At 41.9% G+C, this 14,565-nt stretch overlaps 1 protein-coding gene across 2 annotated transcripts in view; it reads left to right on the top strand.

The window, feature by feature from the left end:
* The window catches only part of LOC149461588 (uncharacterized), a 37,060-nt gene extending 23,641 nt beyond the window's left edge, over positions 1 to 13,419 (top strand). For both annotated transcript variants that reach the window (XM_089678147.1, XM_089678148.1), the window contains exons 4-5: positions 7,697 to 7,827; positions 11,469 to 13,419. In XM_089678147.1, coding sequence (XP_089534273.1) covers positions 7,697 to 7,827; positions 11,469 to 11,654 — 317 coding nt within the window. In that variant the 3' untranslated portion in view covers positions 11,655 to 13,419. The remainder of the gene's footprint in view (positions 1 to 7,696; positions 7,828 to 11,468) is intronic.
* The last annotated feature ends 1,146 nt before the right edge of the window (positions 13,420 to 14,565 follow it).

Below are 14,565 nucleotides of genomic sequence, written 5' to 3'. Positions count from 1 at the left end.
AAGTATCAGTTCCTGTATATGCTGCCCCTTCTGTCCAACTGTAAAACAGAATGTGACAGGGAGGTCGCATGGGCACACTGGATCATTGGGCAGGGTTGTCATTGCAACACCTGACGCTACACCAGTGGTTGGGGTAGTGTGGTTAAAAACATGTCTCAACTATGGGGTTTTACCGCCCCTCAAACTGTAGATGTAAACATACCCTTACTGTTCTGAACCCCCTATAAGGCTGCTTTCACATTGATGGACTGCGGACTGCACCGCCATTATATCCTGCGGGTTTGGTGTGCATTCAGAAAGCCAGCCACATTTGTCCAAGCTATGATAGTATTACCAGCCAGTCTTAAGAATGACACAACTTACTTTTATGATGTGGACTGTATTCTACTTCTAGTGCCATGCAACTCCTGGATAATAACAAAATAGACTTGCACAACAAGATGTCATAGGGAATAGCATTTTGTGAGTTTTTGTGCCTGTGCGTAGCCACTTACAAGAGAACCATTTTCTTGAGATCCTATCTAAACATTTGTTCTATTCCATTTCTCTGTGGATTACATAAATGACACAGATTGCCACCTAGTCAGAACACTGCAGGTGTAGCACTATCCCCCGTAAGGGTTTCTAATGATTTGGGTCCCCCTATAGTCCTGCACAGCCAAGCAACATGCATTTTCTCAGACTTGCATTCAGAGTCAGTAAACAGTTCTTGAGATTGGTTTTATTAAGTTTTGTTGAACTGCGATGGGGTAAGTGGTACATGGAATGCCCAAGAAACAGTGAACTGGGGAAAAGCTCCTTAGTAACTAGGTACAAGTCTTTACACAGCAGAAACTCTTCTTGGAGAGCTCTTCAGCCTCTCCTGGGGTACCACCCCAGACCCCAGATAATCCTCTTCTTATCCAGCTGCCTGAGGAAATCCCTGGGCAAGGGGATCCAGCGCCTGCCACTTTAAATAAAACAGTCCTGGGTAAGGAGCGAATCAGATTTCCCATCAGAGTGCTCTTTTCCCCTTAACTGGCCCAGGGGGTGTAGGACTACACAGTCCTGTGCGCTGACTTAGGTAGGTAGCTGCCTTCAGGCCTTCCACTGGAATAGCTCCTTTCCTATCTCTACAGGTGGTCCTTGCTCTGGGGGCCAGTGAGGCTGAGCGATCCACCTTTCCTACTTCTTGCCTGCAGGTAGGCCCCTTTCCACTGGGTCCCCTCCCAGGCTCCTGCATCTCAGCTTCCTCACATCTTCCACCCGAACTCTCCTGCTACTGAGCAGTCTCAGTCACTCTTAAGGGTTGTCCTGACCCCATGCCAAGCCTCCTGCTTGGGGATCGGTAAGAATCCCTTAAGAGTGCAGACCAGCTCCTTTTCACCCCTGCCCACTGCTTCTAGAATCTTCTCAAAGACTCCAGAGCAGGGGGAGGTATCAAGGAACTGATCTCCAGAGCTTCTCAGCCCTGACCCAAATTTGACCCAGCTAAATATTGCCCAGCCTGCAACTCAGCACTTCTAACTGAAAAAAAAAAATACTCAGCTAGCTTCCCCTAGCTAGCTAGGAGTGTGCTATACAGGTTTGCCTGAAAAGTATAGGCTACTATTTAATAAACCATGTCTGAGGACTAATTCAAACGTATTTTCTGCACACATGTTAACTTGTGTGATATTATGAATGGATTGCCAGCACACCTCAACAGACCAAAAAAATGCACCTTTTTCCCAGGTTCAGTAAACCTCAGGGTATGTGTGTTGTTGTGGCTGCTGTATGTTGTTTGTTGGCAGCTGTTGTACAGGTCAATGAGCAGTACATTAAAGTGTTATTAAACCCACAACAGTAAAATCAGTCTGTATTGGCAGTAAAGCATGCTTGTTATACTTACTGTGGAACCTAGGGGGTTAATCCTCTGCACCTTGTAAAACCACTGTTTGTTCCTGTCTTCTCTGATCCTCCCTTTCTTCCGGTCCCCCCCCCATATCTCCTGATAATACATATTGTGTGGAGTTACTCTGCACATGCTCAGTTTGGTGTGTATTGCTAGAAAGGTGGGTTTGTTTCTTGGTAGAATGCATGTGATCAGCACAGGGCCAATCAGCACTGTCCAGATAGAGGTCAGAGGTCCTGCATTTTCCTAGAGCAGAATGAAAACGCCTCCTACAACACAGGTGTCAAACTGGTGGCCCTTCAGCTGTTGTGGAACTACAAGTACCATGAAGCATTGCAAGGCTGATAGTTACAAGCATGTCTCCCAAAGGCAGAGGCATGATGGGACTTGTAGTTCCGCAACAGCTGGAGGGCCGTCAGTTTGGCACCCCTGTCCTACAAGCTGTAACATGTGCCCAGCTGGACATTGATAGAAGTCACAAGATTATTATATACTGCTGATGAGAAAAGGTATTTAGCAGTTTTGATTTACTAAAATCATTGCACTTCTATGTTCTGTGTATTGTGGGAGACCAGATATAGTGAATGCAGGGTCCTGGGTTCAGTAACACTTTAACATGTATTGCGTTAACACACGTTACCACAGTGCACACGGGAGAATCGGCCCTTAGAACATATATGATTCATTTGGCATCTTTAAAGAACCTAGTCACACCTATGCATTACAGTAATATGCATTCTTGAAACACATGTCAATGCACAGCCCCGAGTCAATGGCATCCCAATGCACTGTACATTGATGTGCTGTTTAATATAGCGCACTGCAGTGGACCATGTAGGCAGATGCTTACAAGGGAAATGTTTAACAGTAGCAAGTGAGCAGTCTTCCCAGGTTAGGGAAGGGTTAAGTGCTGGATCTCTAGTTTCCCAGGTCTTTTTGGCTCCTGCCTTCTTTCCCATTCAATATATATATATATATATATATATGTATGAATAGGGGGAAGGCAGAGCTCAGAGCACAACTGTTGGGATGTGACCACTTGGGAGCTGGAGGGTCTGGGCTATTGGGAAAGATGTAGTCTTGTCTGCCACCCTAAGGGACTCATCAGTTTTGGACACCACCAGTTATGGACTTTCACCACACAAGTGTGCCTGGGCAGCCACAGTATAGTGAGCTAGGGGTCGGACCGTGTTGCACATCATTTTGTACTATTGTTCAGTAAAGTTGGTAAAATGCTTTTAAGTCTGGTCTGAAGTAATTCAAAGGGGCGCATGGTGGTAAATGGCATATAAAAATAACAGGGCCTGTAAAAGACACACGATGTACAGGAGGGAAGCAACTACAAAGGGTTAACTCAGCAGAAGAAGTGGAGGAATAGAGTAGCCATGGGTAACCAAGTACTGGTGGGAAGTGAACAGCAGCCAGTCAATAAAGAGTGGTACCTGGCGTAGGTGAATGGTTCTGGGTAGCGAGGGGGGCTGCATTATGGCTCCCTCAAAAAGTTGGTTCCCTCAAAAGTATTCGGGACCAAACCCACAGTACAGAGACCCCATGGTACGAGACAGCAGAAGTAGTTATTTTTGGGCATGCATGAGTTCTATGCAAGGTGCATGGTAGGACCCCATTTTTGTATAAAATTTGTGTAATAACAATCAACACAGTTTTAAATGTCCTATATGTTTACCACCCACCTTGATTGCAGCTAAACATCCACAAGTGCTTTCCACTACACTTCAAATGACATAAAAATATATGTATGTGGTGTGGCACAATATCAGCGAAATATGTGTTACCAAAAACAAAAAAAAATCATATCATTGTGACATTAATAAACATCTGCAAATGAAATCCATATACTTTAGAAACCTAAAAATGTGAAATGTATACTTTCTTTATGTTCTTATAAGTATAATACGTATTATGCATGCATCTACCGAGTGCTCTGTTCATGCAGTCACCTCAATCTATTGACCTTAATAATAAATCAAGGTCACACGTGCTTGTTGTCCCACGATGGACTTTTAAACTTTTTTTCCTTCACTAGGCTTTATCCTCATCTGGCAGCACCTCACTCTCATGGAAATAGCGTGCAAAATAAATTGAACCAAAATAGTGCTCAAATCCTAAAATATTAAAAACTTCCAATATATAAAACTCACATTAAAAAAAGTCCCAAAAATTTTATATTCTCAGCAGGGGTGGACTGACAACTCATGGGGCCCACGGACAATACGGGATCATGGGGCCCCTGTGTCCTTGCCCAAACTCAAAAAAGCCTATGAAAAAGGTACCAGGGGCATCTCATGGGGCCCCCTACTGACTCCAGGCCCTTGGGCAGTGCCCGAGTTTCCAAATGGTCAGTCCGCCCCTGGTTCTCAGGTTCACAAGACATAGGCTCTGCTGATGAAGCTCAACTCGTGTAGGAACAGGAGCCACACTGGTGAGCTGAGTGGTGTGAGTGGCTGGGAGGAATACTTAATTGAACCCATGTCTTGTATAGCTGTGAACATAGCACTCTGGGTGCTTTTTTATGTGAGTTTTATATATTGGTTTTTAAATAAGCAAGCATTATACAGAGAACACTTTTTTGGTCCTATTTATTTTGCACGCTATTTCCCTGAGAGTTAGGAGCTGCCAGATGAGGATAAAGGCCAGTGGAGGAGTAAAAGTCTAAAAGCTCATCATTCCTAGATTGTAAGCTCCAAGGAGCAGGGCCCTCCTATCCCTCTTGTATTGAACTGTATTGTTTCTGTATTGTCTCCCGTTATATTGTAAAGCACTGAGCAAACTGTTGGCGCTATATAAATCCTGTATTATAATAATAATAACAATGGAGCAACAAGCGCATGTGACCTTGATTTAGTATTAATGTCAATGGATTGAGGTGAGCGCATAGGAAGATCACTGGGTGGGTGGATGCATGGCGTGGTGGTAGAGAAATTTTCAGTTGTCTACAATACAGTATATGGACATTTCATTTTTAGATGTGTATCAATGTCACCACAATATGATTTATTTCTATTTTTATTGGTAACACATATTTGGTTGAGATTGTGCTACATCATGTATTGTGTAGGACCCCATTCTGTCACTGGGAGTGAGGTGGCAGAGTTATGCTGGACTGGTGGTGAGGACATGGTCTCAGTAGTCTAAATGCAACATTCTATGAGTAAGGCATGTAGTGATGCTTCACAGAGGAACTCTACAGGTCACACTGCTACACACAGTATATGGCTCATCTCTAAGTTGGGATACTCCCATAATGTTGACTTTCACACATGAACACAGCCCCGCCTAGTCCTGGTCATTGATGGGTGTGCACACACTAGAAAGGTATTCCTGCATGCAGGGTGGGTAGGCCCTGCCACAGATAATGTATTTGTGAAATGTACCCTGAAGCCTAACTCTGGGTAGCGATAAAAACATTGCTGCACTCCCCTGCAGATAAAAAATATGTTACTCTTTTTTCCAGTGGATGGGCTAACACAGAGTAATACTTACCATAACCCATGGTCCTGTGATCTTCTTCTCCATGGGTTGTGATGACTGGTTCTCCTAATAATCACTTCTTGATGGTCTTTCACTGATTTTATGAACACCCTTTTTATTGACATCACCACGTACAGGACTTGTGGCCTCTTACCATCCTGATTACGTGGGTGCTGGTTCTTCATTGTACATGATGACGTATCAACACTGAAGAGAAGAGGACCAGTCTGTCTGCTGTTGTGGGACCAACACTAAGTTTCATCCTTTAGAAAAGCCAGAAATAAATCCCTCATCAGCTGGGAGTGTGGGGTGAGGTTACCTCTTCTACTGCCTGCACCACCGAACACTACTCTGTTGAAAAGAAGTTGTTGTCTGAAGGCTCCTGCTGTAATCCAAAAAATTTGTCTCCTGAAGTCTCTTCAGAAACAGACCCTTCTGAGAGTTTTGTATTCTCTGGTCACACACTGCACCCTGTGGTTCCTCCCATCCAACCCTACATCACTACTGTATTCAATAGTAAAACAAAGGTCACTGGAAGAAACCACTGAGCACAGCAGGAAACCAGAAGATGGGAACTCCCAAAAGTGTTTTTTTTCATGGAACATCAAGAGACAATTTCTCTGGATTTACAGTGGCATTCAGCAATGCAGGCAGCAGGAAAGATAACTTTTTACTTTCTTCATTGCTTGGAATAATTTTATTCTGTTTCAGTTTAATGACAGAATCACTTTAATATTCAAAGTTAATTATAAAATACATACCGTATATACTAAAACTCCTCCCTTGCAGTTGGGCTTACCTGATCTTTCACTCCCTTGGCAGACAGCACTCCCTTAGGCTCCAATGGTGGACTGTTTGAAAGATTGATATGTGTACAACCAGGGTGCCCGTACATGGATCAAAATCCATTCTGTCTCTGCTGAACCAGCCAAATTTCCATCCATGTATGGCTGCCATTCTACAATTTCCCCTGTGTAATATCACACTAAAATATTGGTATTTACAAATTAAATAAAAGTTTTTTTTTTTAATGTGTCAATTGCAAAGCTTAATTAAGGGTAAGAAAAAAATAGAAAAAAAAACTGCATTAATAATAGCTAATGAAAGGAGGGGAATAGAGGACTAAAAAAGGAACGTGGTTTAAATGTATTATTTTTTAATCTGTAAAATTACTGGCAAATGCAATTGGAGACCTATGGGGGAGGATAGGGTCAGGGTCCTACACAAACCCATATAATTTGACTATGTTTTTTGAGGGTTGTAGAGTATACCCAATGTCCATAACTGGTTACTAAGTAGTCAATACAGATACTTGGCACAGGGAGGCCAAAACAGGGCAATGATCTATACCAGGTATATGAGCAAAAAACAAACAAACACTGCACAGGAACTGGCAATCACATTGTTTGGTCATCTCTCAGCCAGTACCTGAGTCAAGAAAGTAAATGCTAAACCCTGGATGATTTCTGAACAAAGATGGTACCATCCAATAAGAAAAGCAGAAGGCATTATCCAGTGGAGTACTGCAATTTCTGTAAGGCCTGTTTCACACAAATGCAGGTTGCTTTTGATCTGTTTCTGGATTGCTTTCTGCGGCACGTTTTGTGTTTTTGCACACATGCTTTTTGTGCGTTTGTTAATGTGTTTTGTGTTTTTCTTCTTTTAAAAATGCATCAAAAATGCATTAAAAACACACTACATGCATTTCTCCCACATGTCCATTGAAGTCTATTGAACCAAAAATGCACCGTGTTGCGTTTAAAAAAGTCCCTGACCCTTTCCAAAATTGCAGCAGCTGAAAAATGCATAGATGTGAATGTGTCCCTTAGGAAACCATGTTAAATGGACTGTTGTGCATTTCTGCAAAATGCACTAAAAACCACATATGTGTGAATCAGGGGGTAACAAATGCCTGCTAGCATTACACTTATCACATTATTTAGCAAACAGGCATCTAACAAGAAAAAATAAGTTTGGTCCATTTTAGGGAATTATAATCTGTGTGATAATATTTATTTATTACATTAATTTTTATTGTACCACACTTTAAAATACTGTATAATTTAGTAAAATATTGCAGAAAATATGGCATGAGCTACTTGCGCTGATGATATAATATAATCCCTTTTGTCAATTAGCCAATACCATATCTCTACACAAATGAAGAAATTTATACACAGTACTACGCATAACTGTGAAGTCTTTGTAGATTGATACCAAGTGTTTCAAGCATTGAATGTCAGTAACCTACAATTCATAGAAAACAGCAATCCCTTTGATATTTTGTTAAAACCGTAACCAAAAATAATTGGTTTTATTCATGTTATCCATCAGGTAAATGTGACATAGTCTATTATGCAGAACCAACTGGACTGAGAGATCATGTAGTAGCTTTGCTTTTCAAGACCAGCAATGATGCATTTCAACTAGCATACACAGAATCCCCAAAAGGAGTGCACCTCGAGGTACAGTATCAATCATTTTTTTTTTAGATGTCTATATATACACTGCTCAAAAAAAGTAAAGGAACACTTTGAAAGTACACCAGTTGTCAATGGGGAAAAATCTCATGCCGGATAGTTATACTGATGTGGACTGGGTAATGTGTTAGGATGGTAAGGATGTCCCATCATTTGATGAAAATTAAAATGATCAACCTACAGAGGACTGAATTGAAAGACACCCTGAAAATCAAAGTGAAAAAAATTATGCAGCAGGCTAGTCCATTTTGCTGAAATTTCATTGCAGCAACTCAAAATGGTACTCAGTAGTTTGTATGGTCCCCATGTGCTTGTATGCATGCCTGACAACATCGGGACATGCTCCTAATGAGATGACGTATGGTGTCCTGGGGTATTTCCTCCCAGATCTGGACCAGGGTATCACTGAGCTCCTGGACAGTCTGAGGTGCAACCTGCAGGGTCAGATGGACCAAAACATGATATCCCAGAGGTGTTCTATTGGATTTAGGTCAGGTGAACGTGGGGGCCATTCAGTGGTAGTAATTCCTTCATCCTACCGGAACTACCTGCATACTCTCGCCACATGAGGTTGGGCATTGTCGTGCACCAGGAGGAACCCAGGACACACTGCAACAGCGTAGGGTCTGGCAATGGGTCCAAGGATTTCATCCAGATACCTGTGCATCCCTCCATGGATAAGCCTCTACAGACCATCACTGACCCACCACCAAAATGGTCATGCTGAGTGACGTTGCAGGCAGCATAACGTTCTCCATGTCTTCTCCAGACCCTTTCACATCTGTCACATGTGCTCAGGGTGAACCTGCTCTCATCTGTTAAGAGCACAGGGTGCCAGTGGTGGACCTGTCAATTCTGGTGTTCAGTGGCAAATGCCAACTGAACTCTATGGTGCTGAGCAGTGAGCACAGGGCCTAGTAGAGGACGTCAGGCCCTCAGGCCACCTTCATGAAGTCTGTTTCTGATTGTTTGGTCAGAGACATTCACACCAGTGGCCTTCTGGAGGTCATTTTGTAGGGCTCTGGCAGTGCTCATCCTGTTCCTCCTTGTATAAAGGGGCAGATAATGGTCCTTCTGATGGGTTAAGGACCTTCTACGGCCCTGTCCAGCTCTCCTAGAGTAACTGCCTGTCTAATGGAATTTTCTCTATGCTCTTGAGACTGTGCTGGGAGACACAGCAAACCTTCTGGCAATGGTCATCCTGGAGGAGTTGGACTGCCTGTGCAATCTCTATAGGGTCCAGGTATCGCCTCATGCTACCAAGAGTGATATTGATGCTTGCCAAATGCAAAACTACTGAAAAACAGTCAGAAAAGATGAGTAGGGAAAAAAATGGCAGTGGCCTCCACCTGTAAAGCCATTCCTGTTTTGGGGGTCATCTCATTGTTGCCCATCTAGTACACCTGTTGTTAATTGTATTAACACCAAAGCAGCCAAAACTGATTAACAACCCCCTCTGCTACTTAACTGACCAGGTCAATATTCCAGGAGTTTAATTGACTTGATGCTATACTCTGATTAAAAAGTATTCCTTTATTTTTTTTTGAACAGTTTATTTACCAGTGGTTTTTGTATCCACATTAAAGCAGACCTTCACCCTCTTCAACAAGTTTACTGCATTCCACCCCTCACCCATCCTGTAAACGGATCACAATGGGGTTTTTTAGTTTACCATTTATCCTAAAAAAAAAGTCTGGCTCCGCCTTCCCATGCCTTAGGTGAATGACACGCACATTGACCCCTCTGCCTCGCGGGATATGTTCATCACTTATCCCAGGAGGCATAGTCTTTCATAGAGGAAAGAAGGAGGGGGCAGGCCTATTGGCACATCATCGAGAGGCCTACCAGCTGAACCCGATGACATCAGAGAAAACATGGCGGCACGGGACACAGTGGTGGCAGTGTCTGAGGAGAGGATCTCAGTGGGACAACGCTGGATCCACTGGACGGGTGAGTATCTGAAATGTGCAGATACCACCTTCAGGTAAGCGGGGAAGAGAGGGTTGGCTGAAGGTCTGCTTTAATATCTTTATGGCTATAAAATACATTGTTGCTGAATATTAATAATAATTGGAGCAAATATAAGATTCACTGGCAAAAATGCACTTGCATGTTACAGTGATACTAAAGGATAATCTTATTTTTTCCAAAATAATCCATACACATCCATTACCTAATGGCCCTGTAATCTATTTTTCATGAGTATATTTCTTACTGTCTTTTTCTGCCTTCTTGCAACATCCTGGGAGCTCCCGAAACTTTTCTTTTCTTTTTCACTTCTGTTTGTTTGAAACGATCAATGTACATTAGTTGTGGTCATGTGATCTGCTTTATACACACAACAAATCCCATAGTCCATATATCCTAGTCCCTAGTCCATCTTGGGAGTGAGGAATTGAGGGTGACTCTGCGCCTAATTAATGTGGGGAAGTAGCCATCCTCTAAGCAAGAAATTGGATCACAACAGCAAAAAAAAAAAGGATTTACTGTATAAGGTAATTTAAAGTGTTACTAAAACCACAACAGTAAACTCAGCCTGTATATGCAGTAAAGCATGCTTATTATACTCACTGTGGAACCTTAGGGGTTAATCTTCTGCATTGTGTATAAAGGCTGTTTGATCCTCTTTTCTGATCCACCTTTTTTGTTATTTTTAATTGCATTGTTACTGATCACCTCCAGTCACCTCTAGTCACTTAAAATGGTTGTAAACCTTACATATACCCATACACAGAGATTAACCAAATCCTTCTACATAAACCTGTCTATCTCCAGTCTTCTATTCTCTACATCCATTCAAAGTGCATAACTTATAAAGCTTGTTTGAGTGTTCTGAAAAAAGGGGGTGGGGAGCTGAAATGTCATACTGCAGAGCTCAGTGAGGAGAGCTGTAAGAGCTGATTGGAAGCAAGAGATACACCCCCTTCACACAGCACACGGGAACAGAGCTGAGGCTGGCAACCAGCTGGAAGTCCCTCCCCGTCACCATTTTTCTCTTGGTGTCAGGAAAACTTGTCATAAGTGATTCATGTTGATAGCAGAGGAACAAAACAACAGACAGAAATTACACTTAGTGCCTTTAATTGAGAAATATATACACTATAGATTGATATTCTTTTCCCATATTTCATGTCTGAGGTTTACAACCACTTTAATGTCTATATGCACTTGCTTCAGCCTCAACTGCAAATCATTGCTCAGGACTGGCTTCCTGAGAGCGACAACAGTGGAGTATGCCAGCTCAATGGGTGTCAACACAGATGTTGTGATTTCAACCAGGAATACTGTTCACAGGATGGCAATGCAGGAGCTCAAATGGGAGACGAATATCACCTGATAACAGGAAGTTCCTTCATGGCAGGATCACCAGGTGTTTTTTGATAAAAAATGCAAATTAAAAAATATTGAAAACAAATTTTGAAATTACATTATATTACATTACATATTAAATATTTTATTTCAGAGATTGGGTTTTAGATCTACTTTAATTCTTTACCAGTCAACTGTTGCAAGGTGACAGTTACTCACAACCAAGGACTACAATTTGATTTTAGTCATGCATATTTTGCGTATACATCTATGTAATGTTTTACTACATAAATATCACTGTTTTTTTTTTTCTTCAGAAAATTGACGACAAACAAAATGGCAGCACACATCTCTTCATTCAGAAATATGCTGGCAATGAAACATATCAGTTTTGCTGCAAAGATAACGAAAACCTCTGGCTTTGTGTTAAAGGGGAAAAGCTTGACTTACACCATTACGGAGATCCAAAAGTTGAATATGAGTTTATAATATCACATGTGTAATTATTTCTGCTTTTTGTTCCTAAATATCAGACATCGATGGATGTGCAAACACCAGAGCTGCAACCTACTCAAATGCACCTTTAGTAATATAGTATAATTTTTGTAGCAAGCAATATTATATTGGAATATTATTATAATAGTGGATTTTATTTTTTTAGATATTTTTTCAATTTTTTATTAAATTAGGACTAAAGAACAAAATGTATTTAGTTAAATAAATATAAAATAATGCATATGAATAGTTGGTATTTTCATTTTCAGTAAGCGTGTGAAACGCTAGGCAACTTTTCACCTTTACCTTTCAATCCTTAACTGGGCCATAGATGGATCGAAATTCATCTGATTCCTGCTTCCAATCCATACCCGTCCCTGTCTGACATAAATTTGACATAAGTTATTCATTACATGGACTTTTGTACGGGGTGTCCCTAAAGGCTGGACACATAGGCAAAATGCATATTGAGAAAAAAAACATATAGTTAGTGATATTTCCTTTGTGTCCAGACTTGTAGAATGGAAATGTTGGAGGTTTTTTTTGTCGATTTGCAGCAGCTTCTGAGAGTCATGCTGTTAGAATATGCTGTCTCAGTGATGAGGTGAAAAAAAAAAGGGCTAGTTTACATTTGCATTAATTAGTAACGCACATTAAACCACCTACTGCTTCAACGTGCATTTTTTATGCACTAATGAAACTTGGCAAATGCCCTGAGTGTGTTGATTTTAGATTTGTTTTAAGGGGCTTTGTAGAACACTGAGTCAGTAGTACCCCTAGCTCATTAGTAGCCCTGCTTAGCAGATCCCTAGCTCATTAGTCCCCCCCCCTCATTCAGCAGATCCCCCAGTTTATTAATACGCCCATTCCGCAGATCCCCTACTCAGTAGTATCCCCAGCTCTGCTGATCCCCCACTCAGTAATACCCCCAGCTCTGCTGATCCCCCACCCAGTAGTAACTCGCAGCTATTCTGATATTCTAGTTGTAAACCTCTAATTAGTCTGGTTCCAGGGGGTCTGCTTGAAAACCACTTTCCTCTGCCCGATCTTAAAACAATAACTCAGTCAGTCATGACCTGTTAGGCCATTAGGGCTAGAGCGTGCCATAAAACATACATTCCACATAAGTCATTTTTTCATACAATTCATAAACTTCAGCAGGAACTGGGCACATTAATATGAAGTATATATTCGGATAGATAATTTTAATATGAGTCACACAAGACCTTACATCACTATATCAGTACCTACAAGAGAGAAGAAGCAGTCTCTTTTATCCTGAGAGACAAGGGTACGTTATGTTTAGTATCTTTGCGGTTGAAATATAATTCTAAATATTAATCTGCCAATTGCTAGGATGCTACCTGTACCTATTGAAGGTTATTGACCTTAGTATGAAATTGTAAGGGATTTGGTCATAACCTTGGTTACCGCCTAACACCCATCCCCAAACTGGATGATTGGTCATTTGTTCTCTGGAGACACCCCTTTGATATGATAGAAAAAGACTGATAGCCTGGAGAAAGACAGCTCTCGTTTAACATCTATCAGGAACCATCTAAGAGACTTTAAATCCGAGCAAACCTTTTGTTTGGACATTTGGACTCTGCTCAAACGAAGTACTTTTACAAGTATTCTGCCTTCTGAACTCCTTTCTTTTATTTCTCTGTTGTTTTATTCCTCTCTTTAGATCTTTGTTACATCTTTTTCTGTAAATATTTTAATTGCACCATTTTGACATTTTTAGTAATAAATCCTATTTTTTGAAAAGTGTTGAAACTGTCTCTAAAGCTTTTAATGCAAACTAAACGAATAATCCTCTGAATATATCTGTCTGTGGTGACAGTGTGTATTACAAACGCTTATACTAATATCATAGTGTTACTGCTAAGATTTGTGAGTTTCCTCCTTCTCTGTAAAAAGGAGGTGGTGGCAGTGTGAAGGGTTAATTGTGTAATTAACTTGACCCGTCACAAATCCCACTCTGTATAAATCTCCTTGGCGGGCACTGTCTGCCCTCTATAGAACATGCTTGGTGTTAATTCCCCTATTATTGAGAACTATGGGCTATATGGAAAGAAGATATTCCCTCTCTGGATGAGGAGGATTGGGTGGAGGCTCTGGAACAGAGTCCTAAGTTGGTTGTCTCCTCCAGGGATAAGCTCATACAGGTCAAATTTATACATAGGGTCTACTTTACCCGCTTGAGGCTCTCTCGGATATACCCAGAGCAGGACCCTACCTGTCAGGGCTCCCGGGTATGACCAGAGGTGTGTGACTGACGCAGGGAAACGCAGACTTCAGATATGTTATAAACAATGTAATTTATTAACACTAACCATACAAACATAAACGCAGTGCAATACTAAAACATAACACAGTGCAAACAAACCAACCAACCACCCACAGATAACAGTACATACAATGCAAGCGTCGTCAGGCAGGCCGGGTCAATATCAGTCGGGCAGGTAGGTACAGGGGGAGCAAGCGGAGAATGGTCGGGGTCACAGGCCTGGTTCAGCAGGTAGCGGGCAGCGTGGTACAGAGGGTCAGGCAGAGGAGAATGGTCAGACAAGCCAGGGATCAGAGCAGGGTCAGCAAAGAATCAGACAGGAACAGAGAGCAGGAACAGGATACAGGGCCCAAGAGAAACACAACACCAAGGCAGAGTCTGCAGGTCTGAATGTCCCTTAAATACACCAGTATAATTAGTTCCAGGTGTTTAACTGGCTGCAAGGTTGAGTCTCTGATTGCTGGGAGCACCCGCTGGCCAGCCCTGGTACTGCAGCTCATAAGGCAGCTGAGTCCCACTATTGCTGGCCAGTCCATTCCTGACAGTAGCCCCCCCTCAAGGAGCGGCCTCAGGACGCTCCAAACAGTCCTAGCTGGGCGGGATATCAAAGACTGGCACACCGGGCA

Source organism: Staurois parvus, unplaced genomic scaffold (genome assembly GCF_062004578.1).
Source record: "Staurois parvus isolate SC_StPar_1 unplaced genomic scaffold, SC_StPar_1.0 ptg000198l, whole genome shotgun sequence".
NCBI classification, from domain to species: Eukaryota; Metazoa; Chordata; class Amphibia; order Anura; family Ranidae; genus Staurois; species Staurois parvus.
This window is presented reverse-complemented; position numbering and strand designations above follow the sequence as displayed.